At 41.9% G+C, this 27,945-nt stretch overlaps 3 protein-coding genes across 7 annotated transcripts in view; 1 reads left to right on the top strand and 2 right to left on the bottom strand.

Moving 5' to 3' along the window:
* Positions 1-6,209, bottom strand: part of sp1 (sp1 transcription factor) — a 10,287-nt gene extending 4,078 nt beyond the window's left edge. The window contains exons 1-4 of one of the 4 annotated variants that reach the window (XM_087841045.1): positions 6,116-6,209; positions 5,439-5,512; positions 1,999-3,382; positions 674-815 (exon numbers count right to left, since the gene is read on the bottom strand). In XM_087841045.1, the coding sequence (XP_087697171.1) occupies positions 674-815; positions 1,999-3,382; positions 5,439-5,512; positions 6,116-6,122 (1,607 nt within the window). In that variant the 5' untranslated portion in view covers positions 6,123-6,209. The other 3 variants (XM_087841049.1, XM_087841048.1, XM_087841047.1) reach the window with 3 other exon arrangements.
* tespa1 (thymocyte expressed, positive selection associated 1) lies at positions 6,008-21,445 on the top strand. Of its 2 annotated transcripts, XM_087841050.1 has the most exons (13): positions 6,008-6,092; positions 9,174-9,660; positions 10,342-10,524; positions 10,806-10,848; positions 11,727-11,767; positions 13,347-13,400; positions 15,694-15,733; positions 16,002-16,049; positions 16,156-16,251; positions 16,420-16,628; positions 16,761-17,929; positions 18,570-18,657; positions 20,736-21,445. In XM_087841050.1, the coding sequence occupies exons 3-13, from the start codon at positions 10,386-10,388 to the stop codon at positions 20,825-20,827; spliced, it is 2,019 nt and encodes a 672-aa protein (XP_087697176.1). In that variant the 5' UTR covers positions 6,008-6,092; positions 9,174-9,660; positions 10,342-10,385; the 3' UTR covers positions 20,828-21,445. The 2 variants fall into 2 exon arrangements, with proteins under 2 accessions (XP_087697176.1, XP_087697177.1); XM_087841051.1 differs by lacking the exons at positions 6,008-6,092; positions 9,174-9,660 and having other exon boundaries at positions 10,215-10,524.
* Positions 21,037-27,945, bottom strand: tarbp2 (TAR (HIV) RNA binding protein 2). The gene is made up of 7 exons (XM_087841052.1): positions 27,730-27,945; positions 25,795-26,109; positions 25,514-25,583; positions 25,297-25,414; positions 24,718-24,845; positions 24,292-24,487; positions 21,037-23,388 (listed from the first exon to the last, which is right to left on the bottom strand). The coding sequence occupies exons 1-7, from the start codon at positions 27,780-27,782 to the stop codon at positions 23,231-23,233; spliced, it is 1,038 nt and encodes a 345-aa protein (XP_087697178.1). The 5' UTR covers positions 27,783-27,945; the 3' UTR covers positions 21,037-23,230.

Genomic DNA, 27,945 nt, shown 5'->3' with positions numbered 1-27,945 from the left:
AAGGAAAATAAAATTTAGGTCGTGTCCAAATTCATGGGCTGCATCCTCCTGAGGCCGCATTTGTAGACCGATTACGTCACAGCGATGATAGCTAGCCGGGAGCTCGAGGGTTACTGATGCGGCCGAGAACGGCACAACTCCCGGCACATCATTTTCAGATCACCGCGGACTTTCGCTGCTCAGGTTAAACGTAATATATAAGTCACTTAGACAACCTAAAAATGTTATTGTTGGGCTTTTTTCAGTGTTTTGTTTGTTTGCGAGTAAATCGGTTTGGCTGAGATTAAAGTTATTAGATTAGATTAGATAAAATAAAACTTTATTAATCCCCCGGGTGGGTTCCTCCTTGGTTTTTACACATCTGACTAAACGTCAAAGAAGAAAACTGATTAAACAGAAGTATGAGACAGTCGAGAATTTACTCCAGTGTCCTGTTATATTTTAGATAGCAAGGAGCAGACGGCTGAGTTTATTAAACTCCACCGAGACAGCGGTGACGCTAATCAGAAGGCTAGACCGTCCAATTTCACGGCCGTTTACTTCCGGCCTACCCGACCTTCTGAGGACCCGGCCCACGTAGACCGCGAAGGCCGGGTCCTCAGGAGGATGCAGCCCATGGATTTGGACACGACTTTAGTCAGAAAGACTACCATAACAGGGCTCTGTAACATACCGTCCTTCTCCATCCTTGCAGAAGGGGCAGGTACATGCTTCTCTACGGTTACGTCGCCCTTGAGGTGGTGGGCTTATATCCTCTTCATCCATAGCTGTATTTTCATCCAAACTTTCTCCACCCGTCTGTAACGGCTGCTCTCCTGTAGCAACGGAGAAGAAAAATGCTAAAGTCTGACGTAACATACAAAGTTTATCTAGTGTTTCATTAAACAGCTGCTGCTCTAAAAGCTTAAACCAGTTACATTTTTACATGTTAGAGATCTAAAATACAGCTCTATAATTTCTGATCCAAAAACCATAGGGTTGAAGAGCTATGCGCTTTCTTCTCATAGCTCCTTATTGGCATAAAACCAAAACAAACAGTACTAATCCAATGTTAGTATAAAAAAAGTTGTACTATCTAAAAATAAGCTACATTTTCAGTAACAATGACAACTTTAGTCCTCTGGTCTTTATCCATTATACTTAAGGAACTTTAATGACAGAGTAAAATGTAGAAAAATGAGCCATTAACTAAAACAAGTCTGAACAAAGCCTGCTGCAAATGTAACTGCTGGGAGGCATACGATTTCACAACACTGTTAACAGACTCAGCGATTCTTTACAAACAGGGGAATTTGATAACATCTAGCCCAACAAACATGCAGACATACTGGGAGGAGCTGCCAATGGCCAAACTTGGAAAAAAAGGGTAAAAAAAAAAAAGAAAAAAGAAGGGAGGGGTGCAGTTACACCCTTGCTATAACAGAGAAGTCGTGGCTGACCCACAATTGCATGTAATGGGACCAGCACGTGGAGGTACGTAGGGTCAGAGGGGGAAACAAAAGCTTTAACAGGAACACAAACATGTGAAGTGGCCTAACGAGGTCAGAAAAGCACTGAACAAGCCAGACTGGTTCAACCAGTATAATGCACTACGTAGGTAAGAGGAGAAAGACTCAATCCAAAGATACAAGATAAAGAGGGAAAGAAAAACAGAAAGTAAATCTAATCTTTCAGGCTAACCATTGTTTACTAAACCCAACTGTAAGTCACATACTTTAAAATTACCATGTACACTAAGATCTTTAACTACCAATTAAACGGAAATTCTAACTAAACACAAAAAGTTGTTTGTGTTTAGTTAGAATCTAAAATTATTTATGAAAACTAAACGGTCCAAAGAAAAAGAAAAGCATCTAATACGAATGAAAGTCAGATCAACAGGTCTTAAACACACCAACTGCTGATATAGTAACCTGCATGTTATAATAGATGAAAATATTATGCATGTATTTTAACGCTGAATATTAACAGTTAATGAAAATCAGGCCACTGGCTGACCTGCTGTGCTGGCGATGGTGATGGGCAGCTGGTGCATCTGCAGCCCGGACCCCCCGAGGCTGTTAAGATTTATGGTCTGGATCCCTGGGATCTGCACGGTGTTGACAGGTACTCCTCCGGCTGCAGCTGTTCCCTGAGTCTGGCCGAGCTGGGGAAGGGACTGCACGGGCGCCAGTGTGATCTGCGTTCCCGTCGGATTCTGGATCTGAATGGTCTGCCAGGTCACTTGGCCGTTGGGGGCGACGGTGCGCAGCAGGATAGCCCCTGTGTTTGGCATGATTTGAAGATTTTGAAGCCCTTCCTGGCTGAGTGTTGGAGTAAACACTTGACCGCCTGCGGCTGCAACAGTACCGGCCTGGATGGTTTGGAGTTGCGCTCCACCTTGGATAACCTGCTGAGGCTGGATGAGGATTTGCTGTGGCTGCCCCCTGTCTCTGTTGTCTGGCTGTATTGGGACGCCCAGAGAAGAGGCCATGTTTTGCTGAAAAGTCCCTGTCACAGCTCCATTGCTGTTCTGCTTTTGGGTAACTCCATAAGAAGAGGTCGTCTGTGTAGTGACAGTGGAAGCACTGGTCATGTAGCCGGACTCGCTGTTGGAAGACAGTGGCTGCTGCTGCATGAGTTGGTTTCCCACTGCTTCTCCTCCACCATTGGTATCCCCCCCTGCAGCACCAGCAGTGACGGGTAACAAAGTGATGTTTCCATTTAGAGACACAGGCATATTTGCCAAGAACTGGGGCTGGTTTTGTAACAAACCATTGCCTAAACTTATGTTTTGTATGGGTATGGCTCCCTGAATGAGACTGGGCATGGTTATGATGTTTCCTGCTGCAGCGGCTCGGTTACTCGTTATGATCTGTTGGCCATTGGGAGAAGACACTATCTGAAACTGCTGGCCTGGTCCTGCTGCGGCGGGCACAGCAGACTCCTGCTGAGCATGTGTAAAATGCAGCGTCTGGCCATCCACTGTCTGAAACTGTGGAATGACCTGGTACTGGATGTTAGGCATCACACCTGATATAGTGGTAAGGACCTGCTGACCCTGCATTGACGGCGCCTGAGCAACTACAAAGGGCTGTTGTTGCTGCTGCTGACCCTGAGAGCTTACAGCGGGCGACAGCACCTGCCTGTTCTTGTTGAGGTCTCCTCCTGACATCACTCCTGAGGAATCTGTGGTGACTGTGTTGGAGCCTGAGGATGCTTGAACACTGAGAGGGTTTACCTGCCAGCTGTTGGCACTGGAGGTAAAAACAGCCTGGTTTAGGTCCAGTTGTTGCTGCTGATTCTGTTGGTGCTGGTCGGCGGGGGAATCGTTCTCTCCTGGCGTGTCAATGCGACTGCATGTGGCTGCCAACAAGGCGAGTGGTGACGGCTGCTGTGAGTCCTGGAAAAAGAATAAATGAAGGAGTACTTAGAAAGTAGAAATATAAGAAATGCAATGTAGAGTTACAAAAAAATAAAGTAACAGCTGCCAAAATATCAGGATGTTCAAGTAAAGCTGGATACTTGCATGTGATTGAAAGAATACATAATAAAGTTTAGGTGAAGAAGAGAGTGCAGGCAGGGTGGAGCAGGTGGAGATGAGTGTCTGGGCTGGTTTGTGACAGAAGGATGGCAGCAAGAGTGAAGATGGTGCCACTAACTCAAAGGCAGAAGAAGGCAGAGCTGCATACACACTGGAAGTCAATTGTGTGTCGCTGCTTTAAAGCGGGCGGCTGGTCGCTTGTGGACATTCCACGCTTCTGTTGCCTAGGTAACTCTCTAACGCATTTACCATCAGGTCATTTGCCAATCAGTTGCATTCTCTACTTTCACTTGTAGTCTTGTCCGTGGATTACCTCAGGTCCCAGCCACTTCCTATTGCTTGCGGTTATTTCGCTCATAGTCACCTGAACCCGTGGAATATCATCCACTTCCTGTGGTTTCTAGTCATCCGGACACTGCGAATCACTTCTAGTATGCACGCAGCTTTCAAGTTTCATTGGGTGTGACCAGTAGGACGATCTGATATCCTCGTGTTGGTGTTGTTCCCTCGTCATCATAAATAATGTTGTTCCAGGTTCAACATTGCAAGTGACCAATCACCTTCTGCTGATGTCATCCGCGACCTCGAAAAAAAACCAAACGCCTTCCAAAAATCTACTTCACTTGCGAGAAGAGAAACCGCCTCTGTAAGGACAATATGTATAATGCTTACCATTTATTAAAGGAAAGTATCCTGAAATGCAAAGAATTCAAGTTCCTGGATTGGCGGACAGAAGCGGTTTCTCTTGTTGCAAGTGTAGTAGATTTTTTTTAAGGCTGTATTTTTACAGGCACAAAAGGGGGACGTCACAACAATGTGATTGGTCACTTGCAATGTTGAACCTGGAACAACATTTATTATATTGATGTGGGAACAACACCGACACGAGGATATCAGATCATCCGTGACGAGTAGGGATGGGTTTAGAAATAATATTGGGGGAAAGTCAGGTGGAGTGAGAGAGAACGTTAGCGAGGCGAGCCCAAGATGGTGGACATGCACAGATGAGGAAAAATTGATATATTGGAAAAGGATGCTGAAGACTGAGCTGCCAGGCAGGAGGAAAAGAGGAAGACCACAGAGAAGACTTCATGGATTTAGTGAAGGAGGACATACAGAGGGTTGGTAGAGGATGAGGATGTTAGAGATGGTGGTGGATATTTCGCTGTGGCATCCCCTAAACAAGAGGAAGTGTAGCCTGGTTTGGAAAGCCCAGTAACACAGTAAAATGTAAATATTGTCCCACTTTGAATCAGAAAATTACAAATTACAGAGTGAATTTTTAGAGTTTATTTTTTCCTTCCTTGCACATGATTCAAAGCATTTACGATACAAGATTAAATGGTTTAAAATGTCTATTAAAAATTATTTTCCAAATTAATTTTCTGATTTAAAAAAAATGCTAGTGATGTGGTAGATTAATTTAAAAATGTCAGAAATACACACTCCACTACTAACAAGAACTTCATTAATAAAATTAACCCACTTTCTTGCCCTTTCCAGGGGAGTGGGCATCAAAGAGAGTAAGGTGAGGGGGTGTGGGCAGGGGGTATGGGAGGGACCACATTTTTGTGGAGTTGCGGCGGGCTTGGCTTCCCCTCCCCCCAAACCCACCCATCTCCCTCCCACACTTTTAGTTTGCCCTATAAACTGACTCACTCCGCTAGCCACCCCCTCCAAGGCCAGCCAAATGGGCCGAGCGAAATACACACGAAGTGCAGGGGTTTAACGGGAACACCCCGTGTGGGCGACTTTTACCTGCCCATTCCCCACCCCGGTAACATGTGCTCTGGGGAGAAAATCAACAACCCTCACAGACCCCGACACAAACGAGCCATAGAAGCGATCGAACAGATGGGAAGTGCACATGAGTTCAGTCTGGCAGTATCTCCAGTGGATGTGTCCCGTAACCTACTTGTGAATTTGCGTTTCGCTTTTGACTGAAGCCTCCACCGCTCTCCACAGCGGCCATTTCACCCTGCTGCTGATCTGCGGAAGAAGAGTTTTTGTAAGAGTACATCTCCTTAAAGCACTTCACAAGAAAAAAAACATCACACATCGAAACTTACTACTGCGTGTAATAAAAAGGCCGGAACACACGGAACAGCACAGGCCACGAACACATAATAAAAAGGGTGTTTTTCGGGGCCGCTGTGGGGCGATTCAGACAAGAAGTGCAAGAAAATCTAAGCGCTCACAGGGCCAGCTACATGCTAAGCTAACGTGAACTCACAAGTAAAGTATGAGCTGAAGTGAACGAAATGTTTTCAGCCACCGCTGTAAGTACAACTAGCTGTGAGCTCACATCAGTTGCACAGAGTTAAGTGACACTGTCTGCTTACCTATTAATTCAAGTCCAAAAGTAAAGTTACAGGTGACCAGTTGGTTAATTGTTGTTAGTCGTGTATTTAAAAATTAGCGGGTTTGTAACCTTAGTTGGTCACTTTTTTAAAAAAACAACTCGGCAGTTATCGGCACACGCCACATTTACGACACGGAACACATCGAAAACAACGTACTTCCACTCTACTCCTTACTGTTCAGTTATCGGTTCGTCCACAACATGCCAGTGAGTTTAAAAAGTTCACTTACTGCTCATAATTTGAAGACGGGAGGAGTTTCGCTGCTCTTTTTTCTGCTTCACAACTTTTCACAACTTCACACTAACTTGACGCCCCCCCCCTTCTTTGAAGGAGAACGGTGAGTGCGTTCGATTTAGGAACGCGGCAGCCTGCCCACGTCGGGGAGAACACGCGGTACAGGTTTTTAACAGGCTTATCAGAGAAAGTATTGACGAGGAAGTCATTAAATGAAAGTAGCTCCCCTATACAGCTCAAGTCCAATTGCAGTTACGTTTAATTCAAACATCTATGACCTAATTATTATCCCTTTTAGTTCTTAGTACAATGTTCTTCGGTAGAAAGTATTTATCTTATATCAAAAATACAAGAATACGAGTGGAAAAATCTCCCAGTCGAAATAGGTAACCATATATTCAACAATGGGCGTTTTGTCATATTAAAATTTAACTCACCCCCTGTTCGCTGCACTATCGCACTGTTCTCGTGAATAAAAGAAGCATACCCTTTTAAGAGCTACTTTTGAGCAATCGCTTCTTTTCTCCAATGGAGAAGGGCGTTTCTGCCAACGAGTATCAGTCGGCCAATGTAATTGGGCTAGAGGCAGAAGACTGGGCGGAACCAAGCACTGTAGGTTGTACCCCTGAGTATGATTGACGTTTGGTTATCTTTTTCCGCTTAAAAGACGCCATGAGTAAACAGTTCTCGGAATATGGGCGATCGCCTTTATTCGGTCAGACACTTGAGCCTGCGTTGTCCATCTGAGACATTAAGGCTCGTGTCTTGGTTTGAAAACGGAGGTGGGGAAGGAGGAAGGCCGCATGGGTATTTAAGTCTTGCCTCCGTGGCCACTGGCCACTCCCTGGTGGCGCCCGGTGGGTCGGGAAACGGCAAGGAGGCGGGAGGAGTTGGCCAGGGTGGCGGTGAAGATTCCCCCATCACACGCACACACTGGCTATGAACCGCGCGGGGAGGAGAAAATGGCTCGCCTGTGGGAGGGCTTGTATTATTAGGATTCGTGAGGGGGCTGTCAATACGGCAGCACATGTGCCCGTGTAAACAGGAGAGAGAGGGTGGAGCCCATCCCCAGGCCAGTCCTGCAGCCACCCACCTCTGTGTGAACTCCATCACTGACACTTCTTCAATTAGACGCAGACATGAATACTTCTACCGCCACACATTGATGCATGCATGACACCACCACACTCTGAACTGATCTAGCAGCACTAACTGAAGCATTCAGGTAGTCTGGAAATAAATGCAGTGATATGACACCGTTAAAGCGAGGCTTTTCATCATATACTTTACTATGCAGACAATTATAACATCAGCTTTTTGTCCAGTATTAGCCCAGAAAGTGACGTCACTACAGCATTTCATAAAATACAGTACTGTCCTTACAACAGATAAATAAAACTACAGCCTACATGCAAAATATCTGAAAAACTTGTAAATGTGGACCCACAGTTATTTTCAGAAACCATTGCTCCTGCGTTTCAATGGCACAGTTTTTTTTTAATTAACACAGTTTCTACATTAAGTGATTTTTTGTGAATATTTAAAGGAAAATACTAGATATGCACCATAGTGGAAAATGTTAACATTTATTTAAAACATGACTTTTACAGCTTTTTACGTGTAGGTGATTATTAAAAAGTAAGAATAATCAAATAAAAAATGTTATTTATTAATCAGGTGACAAATGTTGATTAATAAATAGCCTAAATCAGGGGTGGGCAATTCATTTTAAGGTTATAATAAAATTAAATAAATACTGGGCAGAACTGAGTTCAACTCATTTGTATCTTTACCGGCTTCATTAAATGACACTTTTTTTCCCATTTTTTTGTACTTTACTGCATGGATAGTCCTGATTTCTGAATACACTAAATCCCAGGACTGCCCTCTTCTGACAAGAGACCTCTGATGTTGTGCGAGGAACCTGCAGGGTTACAGCTTCTTACAGCTCCTCTTACCACCACGATTACTGTGGACTTTTCCTCCACATCTGCTCCAGTTGTTCCTTCAGCTTCTGGTAGTTCTCTGTCTCCTCGTGCTCCTTCCCAATGTTGCTGTCTACTGGTATTACCACAGTCATCACTATGTCTGGTCGGTTGACCCGCAGCTGCTTGTTGGTCTGGAACTCCATATGCAACACAGATGTTCCTGTACACTATCCCAGCCGCTTGGTTGTATCTCTCAGGGTATGCAGTCCAAGCGTGTGTCTTGCATCCTGTTACTATGTGTTGGATAGTCTCTGGGGCGCCGTTGCACAGTCGGCAGTTTGGGTTCTGTCAGCTGTGGTAGAGTCCTGTCCTTTATGGTGCTTAGGGCCTGTTCATGTGCTGCCATGATCAGAGCCTCTGTGCTGTCCTGTAAGTCATCTTTTTCTAGCCACTGGTAGGATTTCTGATGTCAGCTCCTTCTAATATATATATGAGCATCCCTGTACAGAGGAGTGCAGTCCCAGAGTATCTAACATAATGTGCAGGACCTTCACACTCCCAGGCCTCTGGTAGAAGACCTGGGCATAATGATTAGATGAATCAGACCCGTCAGGAGGATGGGCCCTATAGTTAGAGATTGTCACTATAGTCAAATTTGTAAGGATACATCACATGTGTTAGTCAGTGCAAAAAATATGCTAAAATGTCAAACTGGCATTAAGTGGCACACTGCACTGGGATGTTGGAGTGATGGCTACAAATGGCCTCTGTACTCCCATGGCATTAGCAAGGCTACACTGTCTTAATGGTACACTAAGATAGAGCAAATCTGCTTTTTCTTTCTTTTTTTCATGTTTTTTTAAAATGAGATATTTATGATTTTCAGCGACTCATTTTTAAGTAGTTTCCCAGCTGCATTGAGAACAACTACACACCTCACAGTAAAACGACTGAAGAAAATGATTGTGGGCCACTGGACGCAAAAATAATATTTATTTGTTTTGTAAAATTCAAATATCACAGGAGAGGTGCAAAAAAAAAAAACACGCACTATTTGCCTGTCATATGATTTGCATTCAAATCACTCGTGTCGCACTATCAGCGTTGCCTCTGACATTTCCACAGACTTGTCTGTGTTTTTGTTTCTGCAGGATGTGCAGCAGCTGCATCCCACGCTGATAAAACTTTGGTATTTCAGACGAGATGCAAAGTTACTTCCTACAAAGGCTTCTCAAACCGCTTCACCGCCAAGATCCGCGCATATTCAGCCCGACTTATAACTGACTGCTTTCGAAAGGAAATACACCAGAATCGTCGAGCGGTCGTTGATAAACGGGAGCCTGCTGGATGCAGGTTTAAGTGTTTTGTAAAGATTGCAGATGAAGTTGCTCGTATTTAAGTCGCCACATACAGGAAACGAGACAAAGAACGCTTCTGATACAGAACTGAAACCTGCGCCGATGAAGGTAAGGCTGCTTTTCGGTTGTCAGCATTGATTGAGCTCTAAGGCAGCATGTAGACGCTTCGCTGTAGCTGAATGGAGAAAATCTTACTCCGTCTTATTATCGAGAACATACATCCAACATACGGCTCCTGTAAGCTGTATTATCAAGTAAGTAAATAATAATTCTTAATTATAATGGTTTCCATCTCATCGATAAATTTATCTAAACTACACTTGGTTTCCCTTACACATTAAAGTAAATTACGACTTTTAATTAATAATAACTGCTTTTACTTTGAAGGGATTTAGACTGAACTGTTAGTCAGTCATACTGAAGGCAACTAGAATCGACCTTTTTCTATTATCTGTGTTTATATGTTGTTCGCACTGCTAAATTCACTTTATGAGCATTTAACCATAACATGCCAATTTTTAATGAATATTTATCTCTATATGTTTTATATTGTGTCTGTTATCTGGTCTCCAGCTGTCCTGGAGGTACAATATTTCACCTGAACTGTTTGTCTGACTTTGATGAGCCTTAAGCAGTATAGTCTCTGAACTTAATGTCATAGCTAGATTGATTTGCGTGTAACCTCATTTTTACTGCAATATCAAGTATAATCTATGCACAGATGTCTTAGAAACACTACTGATAAGCAAGCGGCTGTTCATATCCCTATGCAAAAATGGCTCAATTTTAATGAGAAGGGAAATATCACTGAAAATCCTGAATACAATTGACTTTAGAGTAAAAAGGTGTTCATTCTCCTAAAGTAAACATTAAAGCCTAACACTGTGTTGCTGCTTCAACATTTCATCCCCGGCTCTTTTGTTGCACCTTGGCAGCTTTGACAGAGCCATGTCCCCCGGCTGTCCTGTGAACTGAAGCGATGGAGAGCTCGTCCTCCACAGTGAGGCGGCGAGCATGGATCAACAGCAGCCGTCAGCGGGTCACTTTGGAAGACCCTGAAGGGCCTCTGTGCCCGTTCCCATCTGCCTCCATAGCGGACGATGATGTGTTCTCTGATGGTAAGAGCAGATTCTGGAACGTGGGAGGGATCGTCCTCCATGGTGCATACATCAAGTGATCAGCTGAACTTGAAGATACATAAGTAGCTGGATACCCTGTTTATTGGGTAAAGAATAAATAGTGGGTTAAAAAATATATTTGTTGTGACCAATAGCAAAAATAACACGAGTACATAACAGGATATACATGACAACAAGCGGCTAACTGTCAGTTAATAATAGCACAATGCATGTGTTCCTTCAGTGGGGATCAGTCATAATCTTAAGTGCGATTTCCACAGGATGCCTTGCAGGAAAGATTGAGAACTGGCTTCTCAGTTGTGGGTAAGTCAACTTGTTTTACTGCTTGTTTTTCTTGTAAGATGATATTTTGAGCACTGAAGGACAAGTTGTCAGTCACTGGAAACTGGTTAACAAAGAGCGGCGCGTAGCAAGTGGAAACTCTCTGAAGTCAGGTGTTCCAGGAAGATGCTGCAGCAAGGCAGCCGCAGTATTGTTTTTCACCAAAGTCAACTTTGATGATGACTTATTATTGTTCCATTGGAAAAAAATAATTTTACATTGAACTTTAAAACTAAAACCAGTGCTCCGAACTGACCTTTTGCTGTCTCAGGAACACTTGTTTGCAGAAGATCAACCAGTGTTAAGTGTCACAGAAGGTACCTGTTACTGAGTATGATAAAATATGTGGCCAGGTTATCAACACATAGATGTCTTCAGGCGTAAGAATTTTTCATCACATACAAACTAAACCTCACAACTAACTTCTGCTGCTTCACTCTTTGTAATATTTCCTTATGGGAGAGAAAATGATATAGCTAGGAGGAAATAATCATTTCCCTTTTTTTTCATCAAACTGCTGCAAGGAACACAGACAGGTTAGTTCACATTACGTCAGTTATCAAGAAGGAAGTGGTCAATGAGTTTGCATAGTCTGCGTTTTCACTGAAATGGCCTGTAACACCAGAAAAGAGTACAGTAAAAGAAATAGGAGAGAATAACCAGACTAGTTTGAAGGCGTTATTACATCTACAAGAGGAAGCTGACAGATTGATTAAGAAGCAGCTCTCACAAGCTCCGGCAGTATCGTGCTGCAGATGAAGCTATCTATGCAAACTTAATCACTCGTTTGATAAAAGCATGACACTGATTGGATCTCACAGGGGGTGTGTTCATGTTTTAAATATTGGAATATTTTACAGGTCAGATGCCTGCTCAGAGAACAGCGGTCAGCTGAGTTTTGGTGAGTAGGAGCTGAAACAAACCTCATCTTTAAAATATATTGGCATGCAGTAGTACTTTTCATAATACTGCATACTGATACTTTTATCAGGGTTTCAGATTCTGATGTTATGTTATCAAAAGTTTCTGTTGTCAGTGTTCTAAGGAGCTTGAAAAGAAAAGCGTTTGGACTTCTGCAAGTTGCTTGAAGACGTTTCACCTCTCATCCGAGAAGCTTCTTCAGTTCTAAGGTCAAATGGTGGAGAGTCCCAGATTTAAACCTAGTGGGAGTATCCCCCCAAAGAGGGACAAAGGACCCCCTGATGATCCTCTACCTAATCACATGAGCCAAGGTGTGAAAACGGGTGTGGGTCACAATCAGCCAGGGCTTCAGGTGAGCTCATTGTGAAACCTGGCCCCAACCTATCATGCGAATTCCTGAGGTCAGATGGCCCAGGATGTGAGTGGGCGTTAAGGCGTCTGGGAAGGGAACTCAAAACTTGATTATAGATGGCAGACAGTTGGTGTCGTAAACGACCGCCTCTGTTCAAAGATGGTCGCTCACAGTGGACATAAATGGCTTCTTTCACTCCTCTTTCAAACCATCTGTCCTCTCTGTCCAAAATGTGAACGTTGGCATCCTCGAAAGAGTGACCTTTGTCCTTTAGATGCAGATGGACTGCTGAGTCTTGTCCCGTGGAGGTGGCTCTTCTATGTTGTGCCATGCGCTTGTGAAGTGGCTGTTTGGTCTCTCTCCAATCTCTCCACATTGGCCATCTGACCTCAGGAAATGACATGATAAGGTGGGGCCAGGTTTCACAATGAGCTCACCCGAAACCCTGGCTGATTGTGACCCACACCCGTTTTCACACCTTGGCTCATGTGATTAGGTAGAGGATCATCAGGGGGTCCTTTGTCCCTCTTTCGGGGGAAACTCCCACTGGGTTTAAATCTGGGACTCTCTACTATTTGACCTTAGAACTGAAGAAGCTTCTCGGATGAGAGGTGAAACGTCTTTAAGCAACTTAAAGAAGTCCAGACGCTTTTCTTTGCAAGCTCCTTAGACTACGATGACCTGGATGACTGAGAACCTGCACAGACATGTTGTCAGTGTTCCTAATTTGAGCTGTTTTTCATTCAAATGAATTACCGAACCTCAAGGAGTATATTATGTTTAACTAGTACATGCAACAGCATTGTTTGTTCTGTGATTTTAGCCTGATGATGCCATAATAGCTGATACAGATAAGAACCTTCAGAGGCCAAAGATAAACCTGTGTGTCAATTTTGGTTGCTCAGCTCCTAATTACGTACATGTTTGCAGGACAACAAATAGACGGATGTTTTGTGTGTCATAGTACGATAAGGAACTAAAGCTGTCAAAAGATTGTGTTGGAGTAAAAAGTAGAATTTGTTACTTCTTTGGAGATGCAGTAGAAGATTTTAAGTTTTAATTTGCACGAAAACGAAATGGTGAGGTAAAATACGAGTTTCTCATATTTGCTACATTCATAATAATGTACGTGGAGGAAGTCTACATTACATTTTTTAATTTATATTTCTCATCTAATTATTCATATCTGTGACTTTCTTGTCTTCAGAGTCTGTGCTCCAAGCCGGTAACTTTGCTGATGACCTGGGTCTTGGAGCAGATGGTAAGCATACGCTGTATATGTTCATGCATGGGCAGACAAATATACATGACTGCATGCATACTTAGGCTATGTCCACACGTACCCGGGTATTTTTGAAAACGCCGATTTTTCTATGCGTTTGCACCTTTCGTCAACACGTAAACGGCGTTTTTGGTCACTGAAAACGGAGATTTTTAAAAACTCCAGCCAGGGTGGAGATTTTTTGAAAACTCAGTTTTTGCATTTACGTGTGGACGAGAAAAACGGAGAAAACTGAGAAAACGCAGCGTCAAAGGTGTGCGCATTTTTTGACGTCACACTGTGCGCCACGTTATTGTTTCGGTGAAATGAATTTCTACAATACTGTTACTGTTAATTGTCTCTGCAGTGTTTAAATGCTTACATATACACACACAGTTACTGTCCCTCCACACATACAACTCGGTTCTGCTTCTATGCCCTAGCTTTGTTTACTATTTCCCACTGAGGCTTCTAGACTTCTGATTGGCCAACATTTCTGCACGGTTAGGAATATATCGCCACCTGTTGCTTTGGCATGTTCCTAGCAGCGTTTTCCTTCATTTCTGCCTTTATGTGTGGACGGGATTATTTTTTAAAACGAAAACGGAAAATCTCCGTTTTCAAAAATACCCGTGTACGTGTGGACGTAGCCTTAGTGTTATCCTAAAGGAATTTTAGGAATTACATAGATTTTTGCCTGGGGTTAGCTCTCTGTGTCAGCTCCCTAGTACAAAGAGTGTGCGATGTGCCACTGAGTCAGTGTGAGAATAGCAAAGGCGTGTTTCTGGATAATTCACATTGATTGACTGGAGATGTCAAAGGTCCTGCCCCTTGCTCTCTCTGCTAACTCTTACTCTAAATCAGACTGAGTGTTTGTCTTCACATCTTACGTATTCATTCCTGTTAAAGGAAAAAGGAAACTGCAGATAATGACAACCCCAGATATTTCTTGAGAATAGTTTTGCATTAATTTCCTGAAGGCGTAGCCATAACCACTACTTTTCTCATATTCATCTGAAGATTAGTCAAGCACTTAAACGAACCTTCATGTGTTCTCTGTACAAATGACGTAATACATGCTTACCCTTGTAAAAGACTAATAATAGAGCAGAATATATTACTATAGGAAACTTGACTGTGCATCCTGATGTTTTTAAATCTTTGTTTATGTTCAAATTAGACTGAACAGTTTATATGTCGGTGACACACCCAGTGTTGTGCAGTGCCACGAGGAAGTTTTTTGAGAAAGCTTGAAAGATATTTTGTTTATAACTCTTATGTTATGTCATGAATGGGCACAAAATACAACTTTACACATATACAGATTCTTATGGATCACATGGAGATCATATATGAAAAAACTGTTATATGATTGTTATTGTAGGGGTTAAGCAACAACATTAATAACCACCTAGCGGATATTCGGACTCTGGAACAATAAGCTTAGTGGATTGTAAGCAAAGGTCACAGGTTTTAAGACTTGTTGCATAGACTGAACAAGAGGTCTGAAACATTCTTCAGATATTTTGGCCCATTTTTTTTCAGCAGTTTTTCAACAGTTGCTACAGATTTGTTGGCTGTAAATCTACGATACAAATCTTCTGTTTCACTAAAACCCAAAGTTGCTATTATTGGATTGAGATGTGGAAACTGTGGAGGCTCGTCCGGCCCCAACAACCATGTTACATTCAAAGTCACGTAAATCATCCCCATTCTGCTCAGTTTGAACTTCAGCAGGTTGTTTTCACCATGTCCACATGCCTAAATTTATTGAGTTGCTTATATGCGATTGACTGATAAGAAACTTGTGTTTATACGCAGCTGAAATTGTTTACCTAACAAAATTCCTTCTAATATTAAACAGATAATTCTCACACATTTTCCACGTCTCTTACTGAAATATTGTTAAACAAAACTGAAATCACACAGTGTTCAAAGTACAAAGTTATTAAAGGTTTAAGCTGTCAAACAAAGAAAGCTCATCCTTCATTTACACAGCCATTAATTAACAGAAGTTATTAATTTGAGACAGGTTGGTGTTGTTGCTTGTTAGACATCTTGATTGTCCCTTTGCAGGAAGCATTGCATTAAATGAAGGAAGAGTAGCGCCGAAGGGGATTTTCTACATTTACTCACATCATAGAAACATATCTACAACTTTATATCCTCTGTAGCGTTTTGTCTTTCCTGATAAGTGAATTTCTTCCTTGAGCAACCCTGTGGTGTTGTGCCTGGGGAAACTGTCGAACCCAGAAGTGTTGTAATTTATTTTAACGTGCCTTCTTTGTTTCAGCTTCTGTGGTAGAAGGTGGAGATGTTAAACCTGAGCCTGGGTGAGTAGTCAGCATATAAGCATGTAGTTATGGCAGTAGCAGTAAAACAGGAAAACAACAAATATTTGGTAAAGAACTGGTAGTCATTGGCATATAGCATAGGGGATCTTTACACTATATTAAAGGCATTTCTCATTTAATTATTTACTTGTAATATACAAAGGTTGCTGTGTGACTTTATAATTTTACAAAATCAGTATTAGAGAAACGTAAATAAATGATCTAATGTTATTTATTTATAATTTTGTTTCACTGTGTGGTGACCAAGAAGCTTGACACGACAGCCGTCCATCAGACAAAAGAGCAGGCTCACCAGGTCAGTCACCAACTCTTCCACACGTCAGATAAACAGATCACGCACAAATAAAGGCTTTAACATGCAGGTTGGATGCAGTCTAACATCTGACACGTCTTATGTTCAGCACACCTCGTCAAGGACTATGTTTGCCATCGATGAACTTGGGCCACAGCGTAACTTCCAGCTGCTTCTCTGCCTCAACCTGGAAAAGTACATCAACGTGAGTCTTTTAAAGGATTTATTATTCGCCAAATTTTCAAAAATGGTTTTCAGATGACATGGTATACACCATTTCTAACATATTATTCACTATAGTGGTTGAATCTTTGACGCTTTGATGATTACATTAGCTGTAATACAACATTTTCTCTCCTTTTTCTCACACTAGTATATCAGATGTCCTCGAGTTGTGTTCAGAGGATGCAGAGGAGACTTTGTATGAGCTGGGTTTTGGCTGTGAGGAGCCACAGGTGACTGTGCGCATCCCTCCTCGTTTCTTTACCTTTCCTTCTCAGGCTCGGGGCATCAACTTCCGACTCTTCTTGGATTCACAAATAAGGCGGATAAGAGAAGAAGACCCCAGCCTCTCTCTTGCTAGTAAGACTATCTAGTTGTAGTTCTTCTGTTGGTTAGCTTGCTTTGACTTCTGTAGCTGTAATCTGTATATAATTATTTGATCTGTGATAAGGTAAATTATATCCATTTATATAAGTCTCTTGATTCCCATAGGTCGTTTCAGACAGGTTCAAGTGCTGACAGCGATGGCCAACGCTTTCTATTCCCTGTACTCCCACGTGTCCCGCACTCCTCTCCAGAAACTGTCCACACCGGAGTTCACCTTCTCTTCCCCTGTGCAGAGGATCGAACGGTTCAGAAGCAGCATTCGAAGTGAGCCACGCTCTCCAGTAGAGAGGCTGAAGGACACTGTCAATAAGATGTGTCTCTACACGGGCTCTCCCCGGGGGTCTGACTCCACCTCTCCACAGCCTTCACCCAGGAAAAGATCCAGCCTGCCAGAAGTTGTGGATATAGTGTGGAAAAACAAGAGTGGAGTTAACAAGAAGCTGGATTTGGAGGAATGTAATAGCAATAATTCAGCTATGGATGTTAACCAGATCACAGACGGTGAAAATGGGCTGGAAACTCAACAGTCAACGACGGACATGGAGATTCTCGAGGACAGAAATAAAACCTGTGAAACGGAAATGATGGATGATAATAAACAGCCAAAGGATGTTGACTCTGGTGAAAATGACTCCATGACTCAGGGTGTAAGAACATCTGTAGCATCATCATTATCAGAAGAAACTGTCATAGAAACCCACTCTGAATCATTTCCATGTCAGCCAGAGCCAGACTCATGTTTGACACAAAGTAACAAAAGGACAGCGGAACTAAAGCCTGTTGCCAAGGTTACATACGATTTAATTTGCCCCCAGATAGTTGAGAGTGTACACCGGGCGCCTTTTTGCAGTCAAAGGACACACAGTCCGGAAAGTTTGACTCCCTCAGAGAGAGAAAGCACAGATAAATCCTGTTCTGTATCACACAAATTCAGTCTACAAGCCTCCGTGACAAAGTCTAACCTGAATTCACACACAGACGATGTTGGCTCTTCAGGTGAGGCCACGCGGGGGGACGCATCTAGATCACTTCCTGTCTCGGAACCCAGCGGTAGCTACACTCATTACTGCATAACTGTGACTGGCTGGGAAGGCGATGATGTGCCATCCTCTTCTTCGAAAACATCAGATTCCAGTCATGCTTCGCATGATTTCTATGGAGAGAAAAAGTCTCCTTCTGAGAAGCAAGGACAGTTTCTGAATCCTCTGATGCATCAGAGCCTGGGCAAGCTCTCCAGTAACCTTCAGCAGGTTAATTCCTTTGAGCTGGAAGAGGTACAGTAGTTTTACTATAGGCTTCATGTTGCTTGTTATCTCAGCACTACCATTTGAAAAGAGTTTAATGATGTTTTGCTGACTTTCATTAAACGAAAGCAAACTGAGTTCATCATAAACTGATTCAGGAAACATTTTCCAAACAGGCTCAAGTCATCATAATCATACTAGAACATGATGAAAAGGGTATAAATAGATATAACAAAATGATCAAATTATTACTCAAAAGCAATCTCACCTTCAAATATTCCATATGTTCTTTCCTCTGATAATGTTTGGTATGGGCTATGAGCCATTTATGATTCATAATACGTGGGTGTTTTGTGTTGCTCACTTTAACCCAGAATATAGCCTGCATTAGGAATATGTCTTGTGCTTACATTTTTTCTCTTTCAAAAGGATTTTGATCATTGATTATTGTTTGTTATGTAAAAAAAAACAGGCCAAATAACAATATTATTTATCAGAAGTATTGAAAATCTAACCAAATGATACAAAAGAGGCTCTTATATTCGGCTTCAAACACTGTATAGTGATAGACATCTATGTTGCAATGACGTCTTCAGCTCGTGCTGTGTGTAATTGTTCATGAAATTATTTTTAAACAGTTACTAAGCAGGCATTCCCCTTGTCTTTTTAGGTGCATAGTGCAGGAGAGGAAGACTTGGGACAGTCAGAAACTCCAAGAACTACAACCTCACCATTTTCAAAAAAACATCAATACAAAGGTACCCTGTGTGCTCACATCTCATTTGAGGAACTTGACTTTTATTTTGTGAACACAGTTTATGGGAATTTGACTTGTCACAGTTTTAAAATAGCTGTTTGCAGTTAGCAGTGGTCATAAACTCGCTGACAAAAAAAAAAAAAGATGCACACAGTTATAACAGTTAAAATGTGTGAAGTCAAAGGGTGTTGCCATGTAACACTGCTCAGCTACATGTGAATAAACTTTGAGCTTACTGGAGGTCTTGTATTGAGGTCAAATGAGGAACTGAGTAATTCAGGCAAACCCAGGTATAAAAATATACACTACTCCTGTCCTGTCTTCCTTCTCTCACCCCAACCGGTCGCAGCCAGTGTTGGGGAGTAACGGAATACATGTACCGCCGTTACGTATTTAAAATACAAAATATGAGTAACTGTATTCCGTTACAGTTACCATTTAAAAAGGTGGTATTTAGAATACAGTTACTTTGTTGAAATAAATGGATTACACGGCGGTACTTCCCTGTTTCATATTGTGGCGGGTCAGGACTGTTTGGGTTTTGTTTGACAGCTACGTTCTGTTCCAGGTGGCAGCGTTACGGTTGCCATGGTTACAGGGTGACGCTCTCTCTCTGCGTGTTTCCTGGGTGAGAGAGAATTTTTTGTTGTTGTTGTGCTAAGCTAATAGGCAGAATGCTACAGGTATAGCTCTAAAGAATGTAGCATCATAGGCAGTGTAGTCCGTGCTGCAAAGTATTGTGTATTCAGAATACGTTACTCTCATTGAGTAACGTAACGGAATACGTTACAGAATACATTTTGGGGCATGTATTCTGTAATCTGTAATGGAATACATTTTAAAAGTAACCTTCCCAACACTGGTCGCAGCAGATGGCCCCGCCCCTCCCTGAGCCTGGTTCTGCTGGAGGTTTCTTCCTGTTAAAAGGGAGTTTTTCCTTCCCACTGTCGCCAAAGTGCTTGCTCATACGGGGTCATATGATTGTTGGGTTTTTCTCTGTATCTATGAAGCGCCTTGAGGCGACTTTTGTTGTGATTTGGCGCTATATAAATAAAATTGAATTGAATTGAATTAAATTACTCATGGTGGGTTGGACCCCTTTTTGTCTTGAGAACTGCCGTAATTCTTCACAGATTCAGTAAGGTGCTGAAAGCCTGCCTCAGACTTTTTGTCTATATTGAAATGACAGTACTGCGCACATCTGTGATGGGAATCTCCCATTCAAGCACATCCCAAAATGCTGTGTTGCACTGAGATCAGGTGTGTGTGGAGGTCATTTCAGTACAGCGAACTCACAGTGATTTGAGCTTTGTGACGTGGTGGTGGAAGCAGCCATCAGTAGATGGGTACGTTGGCGTTATAAAAGGATTGTCAGGAGCAAACAATGCTTAGTTCATACTAAGGGGGCCAAAGTGAAAAATAAAAATAGGTAAGTGAAGTGAAAATATCACCCACACCATTACACCACCACAGGTCTAAACCACTGATGCAAGGCAGGATCCGTGCTTTCGTGTTGTTTACATCAGAATCTGACCACACCATAGGAAGGTTCAATGCTTCAATGTCCGATGTGTTGTGTGTTCCGAGATGCTCTTCTGCAAGGCCATTCTCCTCTGACATCCACAAGGAATTTTTCACCCAGATAATTGCTGCTCACTGTTTATTGTCTCTTTTTTGCACCATTCTCTGTAAACCTTAGAAACGCAAAGAGCAGCCCATCTGGCACCAACAACCACGCCAGATATCACTTAATCTAAATCACCTTTCTTTCCCATTCTGATTCCCAGTTTGAACTTCACTAGGTCACCTTGATCATGTCTGAACATGCCTGACTTGCAGCCATGTGATTAGTCGATTAGATAAACGTGTTAATGACTGGTCGTACCTGCTAAAGTGGCTGGTGTGTGTATGTTTGAGCATGAATATGAATTCAGCATCAGATGAGAGCTTGACAGATGTGTACACAAGTAGCTCTGCAGGTGTGTTTCTGTGCCTATTTAGGTCAGTGTGCTGCTGCACTTGTGCTGCACTTCCCAGAGTTTGGAGAACATGTCTGACTGCGTTTGCTCCCTCGTATAGGTGAAGTGGTCCGCGGTGACAGCATGCAGTCGGACAGCAGCGGCTATGCGGACGAAGAAGTTAGCTCCTCATCAGACAGACACAGCAGATGACAGACCGCTCATGCAAACAGCATGTACGGCAGTGCCTGAGTTTGTGAAACTCTGCCAAGCACTTCCTATCAAAATAAAATCATCGTACTGTAAGACTTGCTCATGTCACGACTTTAGAGGTTTTTTTCAGTGAGAATATTTTTGAACAAAGTATTAAGTTTTTCCATCGTGCTCATATTTAACAAAGATTATTGTATTCTTAATAAGTAGACAGTGGAAAATCTTTTATTTAAATGGCAATCTAGTCATAATACAGGTGAAAGGCTGCATTTCAAAGATTATTCCTGTGGAGCTAACGTTTTACTTCCATTTATTGTTTTTGTATCACAGCAGAGGAGCGTCACAAGTTTAATGTCAGCATCACCATCAGTTTCATGCACCTTGAACTCAATGTCAGTGTGAATAAAACTACACAGACGTGTCCATCCTGCATTGAGCGACAGATGTTTTCTTTAGTAGTGCAAAAAATTATTTTATTAAATGACTTCACAGCATTTTACCAACTAACAGCTACAGTAAGGCAAGGTGAAGTGACACAACGGGCAGTTACAGAGAATACTCTGGAAGCCAGTCATCAGCTTTTATGTGGAAACTTATCAGTCACATCAACAGAAAAACAAGGGGATTGTTTGAATACTTTTGGAAGTCCGCATGACATGATGGCTTTGTCTGGTCTGTGATATTGAAAGCTTAACACACGAGAGTGAGTTTAATGTTGAGAAGAACAAACATTTATTATAAATCTCACTGTACCGCTTCCTTTTTCTGCCAACACATAGCTGTGTCTTTATCTCAACAGAAATGAATTTGCAAACTTAACGTAAAGTGTGAAAAAGAAAAGAAATTAGACTGTGACACATCATGAAACTACGTGAGGGCAATTCATAACGGAGTTTCCAAATTATTAATGTTATTTAGAAAACAGCCAAACATTCAGAGCACAGCGCAGCAGACAGTCAGCTTTAATTTGGGGGTTTTAAATGTGAGAGCTTCTAACAGTGTTTTGGAGGTTGCTTAGCTTTGTGTGCAAACTGTTTGGAAAGTTAAAAAAAAGGTTTGCTTACACGGCAAAAGTAGTCGTTCTGAAACATAACAGACTAATCTATGTCACTACGTAACGGACTGATGTAATGCCAGCACGGAGGCTAGTTTGACACATCATCAGTAAATGGGAAGCTGCCTTTGCTGAATCTGACAGTAAAACTATTTTACCCCTCTGAAGACCCAGTGACATGCTTTTATTTCCATGGAAACAGCAACGTGAAACATTTCATTAAATAAAACCATCTTCAACTCCCTGATTTAACACCAAAGTTACCTTAAAAAGCCCAGAAAATTAAAAACATTATCAAGACACTGGGATTTCAGATACCACTGTGTCGGTTCAACTGACCAATTAGAACATATGGGGGAGGGGTGGGGGGGTCTATTGTAAAGGCCGCACAATAATATAAGTGGACTGTGGTCTCTCACCCCAACCGGTTGCAGCAGATGGCCCCGCCCCTCCCTGAGCCTGGTTCTGCCGGAGGTTTCTTCCTGTTAAAAGGGAGTTTTTCCTTCCCACTGTCGCCAAAGTGCTGCTCATAGGGGGTCATATGATTGTTGGGTTTTTCTCTGTATCTATGAAGCGCCTTGAGGCGACTTTTGTTGTGATTTGGCGCTATATAAATAAAATTTAATTGAATTGAACTGAATTGACTGTTTCAGAGAGAGGGCGACAAAAGGTGAAGCCACAAATAATGTGTTTATTAAACATTAAATCATATAAAGCTAATCTAACCGACCCAAACAAAGAACTAGCATGTAACAGGGGGACTATTTTCATACTAAAACCAACATTTTTTAACACTTGTGTGTAAAATGCTTAATCTTCAAGATGATTGTCCTATGACAATAACTCAGCAGTCTCTTTTTCTTAATTTTTCTTCAAGTCTGGGCTCTTTTTAGATCCGTGCATGAAAACAGGGATTTAACAAAGCAGCAGTGAACGGATGACTCCACTCCATTTTCTTCAGACCCCTTTCACGCCCTGGTCGTTTCACGGCATCAGAATTTTATCTCAAGTTATTTGCAACGTTGAGTTTACCACGATAGCACCATTTATAAATTCAGATGAAAACAACTAGGGTGATATAAAAAAGTAAAAATACATAATTAGTGATAAATATTGTAAATGTCAAGTGAGGTTTTTTTTGGGGGGGGGGCAACTAAATCTTCATTGGCATCATCAATAGGACTTTTAAAAAATCTCGGGGCATAAAGAGTCTTCATTTCTAAATTTGAGGTAATTCATGTTATTTGAGTTCATCACAAAAGTGCCTCCGTCATCCAAAGTAGAAATTTATGATGGCATTTTGTAGTGGTGAGTTCAAGTCTGTGAGGGAGGGGGGGCTGACACGCTCGTCATTTCCCTCCTGCCATGATTTTGAGGTACTGCAGTGCATTGTGGGCTGCGTTGGCTCGGGCACCGTCTACGTTTGGGGCGAAGCCATGACACACGGTGATTGGCTGCGTGGAGAGCTCCACGAGACACTGACACAGGCCGCTGAGACTGCGCTCCTCTGAGAACAGAAGGAACAAAATACAAAATCATGAGTTTCATTTTTATTATAAAATAGATACTTACAGGATTACTGCTACTTTTTAAATAATAACATATGTGTGGTGCACTTCAGAATGAAAGATTTAACAGTTAACATTGTTATTAATACTGTACATCTAAGTCAATGTACCGTTATTATATACAGGCATAATAATAATATGATCAAAACTACTGTAACTAAAACATACATTAGAATATAGTAATAACTACCCTCATCTACTGCGTATTTTAAGAAAAACTAACACTTTTGTCACGATTTCATAGATCAAATAGTTTGCAGAGGATAAAATAATGACCGTGACAGGTTTTAATACTAAAAAAAAGAAAGAAAATGTGTGCTAATTACACAAATAAGTCGAGCAGAGATAACAAACAAATGCCAATAATTCGATTCATTAATGTAAATCTGCTACGTTAAACTGTTGTTTCGGTGAAGAGCTTTAAGCGCCTTGTGATTTGGCGCTATATCAATAAAGTTGAATTGAATTGAAACTGTCCACATTAAAAAAAAATGGTTCTACATAAAACCAAGATAACAAGCAGCTGCAGGCTACTTCCTCAATATCTGGTGACAGTAATAACGACCGCAACACAGCTTGCCTTTTTTTTCTGGGCACGACATCAAAATCTACCCTGTATCCTCTGCAAGTGCGTGCAGATGGTGCGAACCAGATGTGAAACAGTAAGAGGCTTTCACAACCTAACAGATCGTAAGCAGCGCAGTGAAAGCTCCACTGAATTACCATATTTAACAGATACTAACAAAAATGCAGCTCTTCCTGTCAGCAGGCGCTTTGTATACCATCCTCCTTTTAACGAGAACGCAAGAGAGAAGTGTGACAGGTGCGGTCTGTGAACTCACCAAGGTCCAGGTAGCTGACATCAAAGCGCTGCTCCAGAGACAGTTCGCTGAGCAAAGAGCAGAAGTTGGAATCAGAGGGCATGCCCAGAGGATGGCTGCGGAGTTGGAGGATCTTCTCACCGGCAGAGTTACGCAGAGAATCCCACGTGCAGCTGAAGCCTTTACTTTTACCCGACTCCGCTCTGCTGCCTATGTTCTGTGCATGCAGGAATTAATGGACATTGTCATTACGTGCAATAATCATGAGACAGAAGAGTAACAACATATGAATCAGAGGTTATGCTAAATTAATAATGCATCAGGAAATACAGAAAATTAACATTTACAAAAATATTTTGTTACTACGTAGAAGTGAGCTAAACTCTAATCCCTCTAATGATGCTTAATGAACATTTGTCAGTCAGTGTAACAGTGTTTGATTCCCACCACAGTAAATGTATCATCTTCGGCATCAGGATCATTGCTGGTCCTCATATCTACGGGGACATCGTGTATGCGTGACAACATCTTAGCTGCTGCGTTTCTCTTGGCTAGCTTCTTAGATGTACCACTTCCTGGAGAGGAAGAGGAGATTGCATCAGAAACCAAAGGATGTGCTTGATATCTCTTAAGTTTTCATGCTTTAAGAGAGTAAGTCAAGGAAAGTCACAACTTAGTTGACCAGTGTGGAAGGTGTAACAATAGATATATGATTTTGCTCAGTTTTATTAAGCTGTTTTCTATCAATAATATTTCATTAGTGAACACACTTACACACACAAAATTGTGTTTTCATGTCTTTGTGGGGACATCTAATTGACACAATGCTTTTCCTAGCAGCTTACCTTAACCATTAAAATTGAATGCCTAACCCTAACTGTAACCCTGACACTAACACCACATTTTGAGCCTCAAAAATGCCCGCAAACTCGTGGGTCAGGCGTTTTGTCCCCACAAAGATATGTAAACATGGCACACACATACACACGCGCACGCAGGCTGAGAGATTGAAACAAAGCAACGTACCGATTTCTACAAATCTCTCCACTCTGCAGGTCATGGTGAACTCTTTGCGATGTGCTGGACCAGACTCTTGAGTGACTGTGTACTCTGGCAAACGCCATCCTTTCTGCACCACCAGCTCCTGACAGAACAAAGTAAAAAGGAAACCAAAAGTTGGAAAATTTACAAGCCGCAGAAATAATGAGAGCAAAATGAAACCTTGGTAGCTGTCTGCGTTTACCTGCAGAGCCCCTACAGGGTTGCATTCAGACTGCTGTGAAGTGCCTGTGGTCTTCATCTCTGATTGGGCACTACACAGAGGTTGAGAAAAAAAAAAAGGAAACAATGAAACCACAGCGCTCTATCTTACTCTTGTTAAGTGTTGAAATGCTCTTCATAACATTCAGGCCGGCCTGCTTATTAGATGTTTAAAGCAGACTAAGCTGGATGGATAAACATTTTTAAATAATTTTAACTGTAATGAGGTTGTTTTATAAGAAAATAAATAAAAATTAAACTGACCCATCTGCATCAGTAGACACATCAACCCCAATAAACCCGTCTACTCCAATACCAACTCCGGCAGGACCTCCGAGGCCTCCCTTTAGCATCTTCAGAGCAGCCTCAGCTGCTTTGTGCTTGGCTGCCTTCTTGCTGGGCCCCTGGCCGGTGCAGCTGATCTCTCCGACGGAGACGCGGAACGTGAAGTTGGGCTGGTGGGCCTGTCCCTCGGCCTTCAGCAGGTCATACACTGGGGTCTTGCCTATCCGCGTTCCATACTCCTGCAGCAGACTGATGGGCGTCTTTCCGGGATTCACAGCCAGCATTTGCTCAATACTACATAAGAGAAAAACCTCGCATGAGACAAAACTCTCCAGAAACACCTTTTCATGCAAACAAGAAAAATAATTGTATATAGGGTTTAATATACTGTGTGTAACTTCACAGTTTTACTTTATTTCTTATTTATTTTCATTTTCATATCTATATTTATTTTATTTTTTAATCACTAGTTTTTTATTCACTCAAAAATTAAAACAAAAACTATTCAAAGAGAGTAAAAATCTCACTAAATATTACGGGGAACTATATTTTTGATACTTTTTCTATATATTTTGAATTCTCTGTCTTCAAATGTAAAACAAAACACTGGTTCAAACAGAACTTGGACACATTAGAGTTACAGAAACAATTACAGTTACATATATCTATGCTTATATTCACCAATTAAATGAGATTTTAATTTCCCCGAAAGTCGACAGAAATATCAAATAATGTTGACAGAAGAGTTGAATAAAAAATGAAGTAAAAAGAAGAAAAATGCAATGATTTCAAAGTCTGATCTGTGTAAAAATATATGGCTGCAAAAATGATCATAAAACATCTGTGCAAAGTTGTGCTTCATTCTCACTGGAGAAACCAAACAGCCACTTCATAAATGCACGGCACAACACAGAAGAGCCACCTCGACAAGACAAGACTCAGCTGTACATCTGCATCTAAAGGTCAAAGGTCACTCTTTCAAGGATGTCAATATTCACATTTTGGACAAAATAAATGAAAGAAGCCATTTATTTCCACTGTGAAGCACCATTTTTGAACTCTCTGCTACCTATAGTGTAGTTTTGCGATCTCTTCCCATGTAACTCACATAATAGGGTGAAGCAATGTCTCACAATGGGTTCACCCGAAACCTCTGCTGATAATGACCAGCACCCTGTTTCACATCTTGGCCCATGTGATGAGGCACATGATCAACAGTTGCTTACAATCTAGGACTTTCCAGCATTTGGTTTTAGAACTGAGGTAGCTTCTCAGATGAGAGGTAAAACATCTTCAAGAAACTCAAAGAAGTCCAGTCCCTTTTCTTTCCAAGGTCCTTAGATTAAGATGACCTGGACGACTGAGAAGCTACACAGACATTTCTTTCTCAAGCCTTCAAGTGCAAACTGTCCACAGTAATGTGCTTTAATAATGAATAATTCAGTGTTACAACTAGATAAGCTCTATGGAGCTCAGGTCCTCAAACATGGAGAGACTTAGACCAAACAAACAAAACAAAACTTTCTTTAGAGGAGATTTCCTGTTTAATGCACGTGCTGTAGATCAATACAGCCATCGCTGATCTAATTATTCATTAATAGTCACTTTCTATGGGAAAGGGGAAGCTTACAAAAGTTTTCAGTGTGAGTGTAGCCACTTTATTATCGGAGAGTCTGAACACAGTGTGGAAAAGGAGTAAAACATAACGGATGTGACCAAAGTCTGCAGAAGCCCCGATGCCGTCATTCTGGCGTCACAGTTTTGCAACATGTAGCTGTCAGGAAACAAAATGCTAGCAGCTCGTGTTTACAACTCTGTTTCTGAAACCCTACTAAAAGCCAGCCTTCTCGTCTTGTTTGTTACTGGAGGAGGAGTGCGGTGGTCTGACCGGGGGAGCTGTTAGCTTAGCTTTACCTGGAGCACCCGGAGTTTCTCTTCCAGCTGTCCGATGCTGTCTCGTCGTTCATTCCCTATTTCACGCAGACAGAGCCGGTCGGTTTCGGATGGCAGATCCCCCCCACCAAAACAGACACTTGCTTTCATCAGACGCTGTTTATTGTTCCCCCTTACAGATGATGAGGCGACGGCATAAAGCGAAGCCCCCCCGTCACTGCCGCCCCGACAGACTAC

This window comes from Neolamprologus brichardi, chromosome 5, assembly GCF_056152115.1.
Source record: "Neolamprologus brichardi isolate AB-2024 chromosome 5, ASM5615211v1, whole genome shotgun sequence".
NCBI classification, from domain to species: Eukaryota; Metazoa; Chordata; class Actinopteri; order Cichliformes; family Cichlidae; genus Neolamprologus; species Neolamprologus brichardi.
This window is presented reverse-complemented; position numbering and strand designations above follow the sequence as displayed.

Excerpts from the sequence above, each read along its gene's own strand:
- tespa1 (XM_087841050.1), top strand. The coding sequence starts at position 10,386 with ATGGAGAGCTCGTCCTCCACAGTGAGGCGGCGAGCATGGATCAACAGC. Across the intron at positions 17,930-18,569 it reads ATTCCTTTGAGCTGGAAGAG|GTGCATAGTGCAGGAGAGGA; the intron begins GTACAGTAGTTT and ends TTGTCTTTTTAG. Across the intron at positions 18,658-20,735 it reads AAAAAAACATCAATACAAAG|GTGAAGTGGTCCGCGGTGAC; the intron begins GTACCCTGTGTG and ends TCCCTCGTATAG.
- tarbp2 (XM_087841052.1), bottom strand. The coding sequence starts at position 27,782 with ATGAACGACGAGACAGCATCGGACAGCTGGAAGAGAAACTCCGGGTGC. Across the intron at positions 25,415-25,513 it reads ACCCTGTAGGGGCTCTGCAG|GAGCTGGTGGTGCAGAAAGG; the intron begins GTAAACGCAGAC and ends TTGTTCTGTCAG. Across the intron at positions 24,846-25,296 it reads GGAGAGATTTGTAGAAATCG|GAAGTGGTACATCTAAGAAG; the intron begins GTACGTTGCTTT and ends CTTCCTCTCCAG.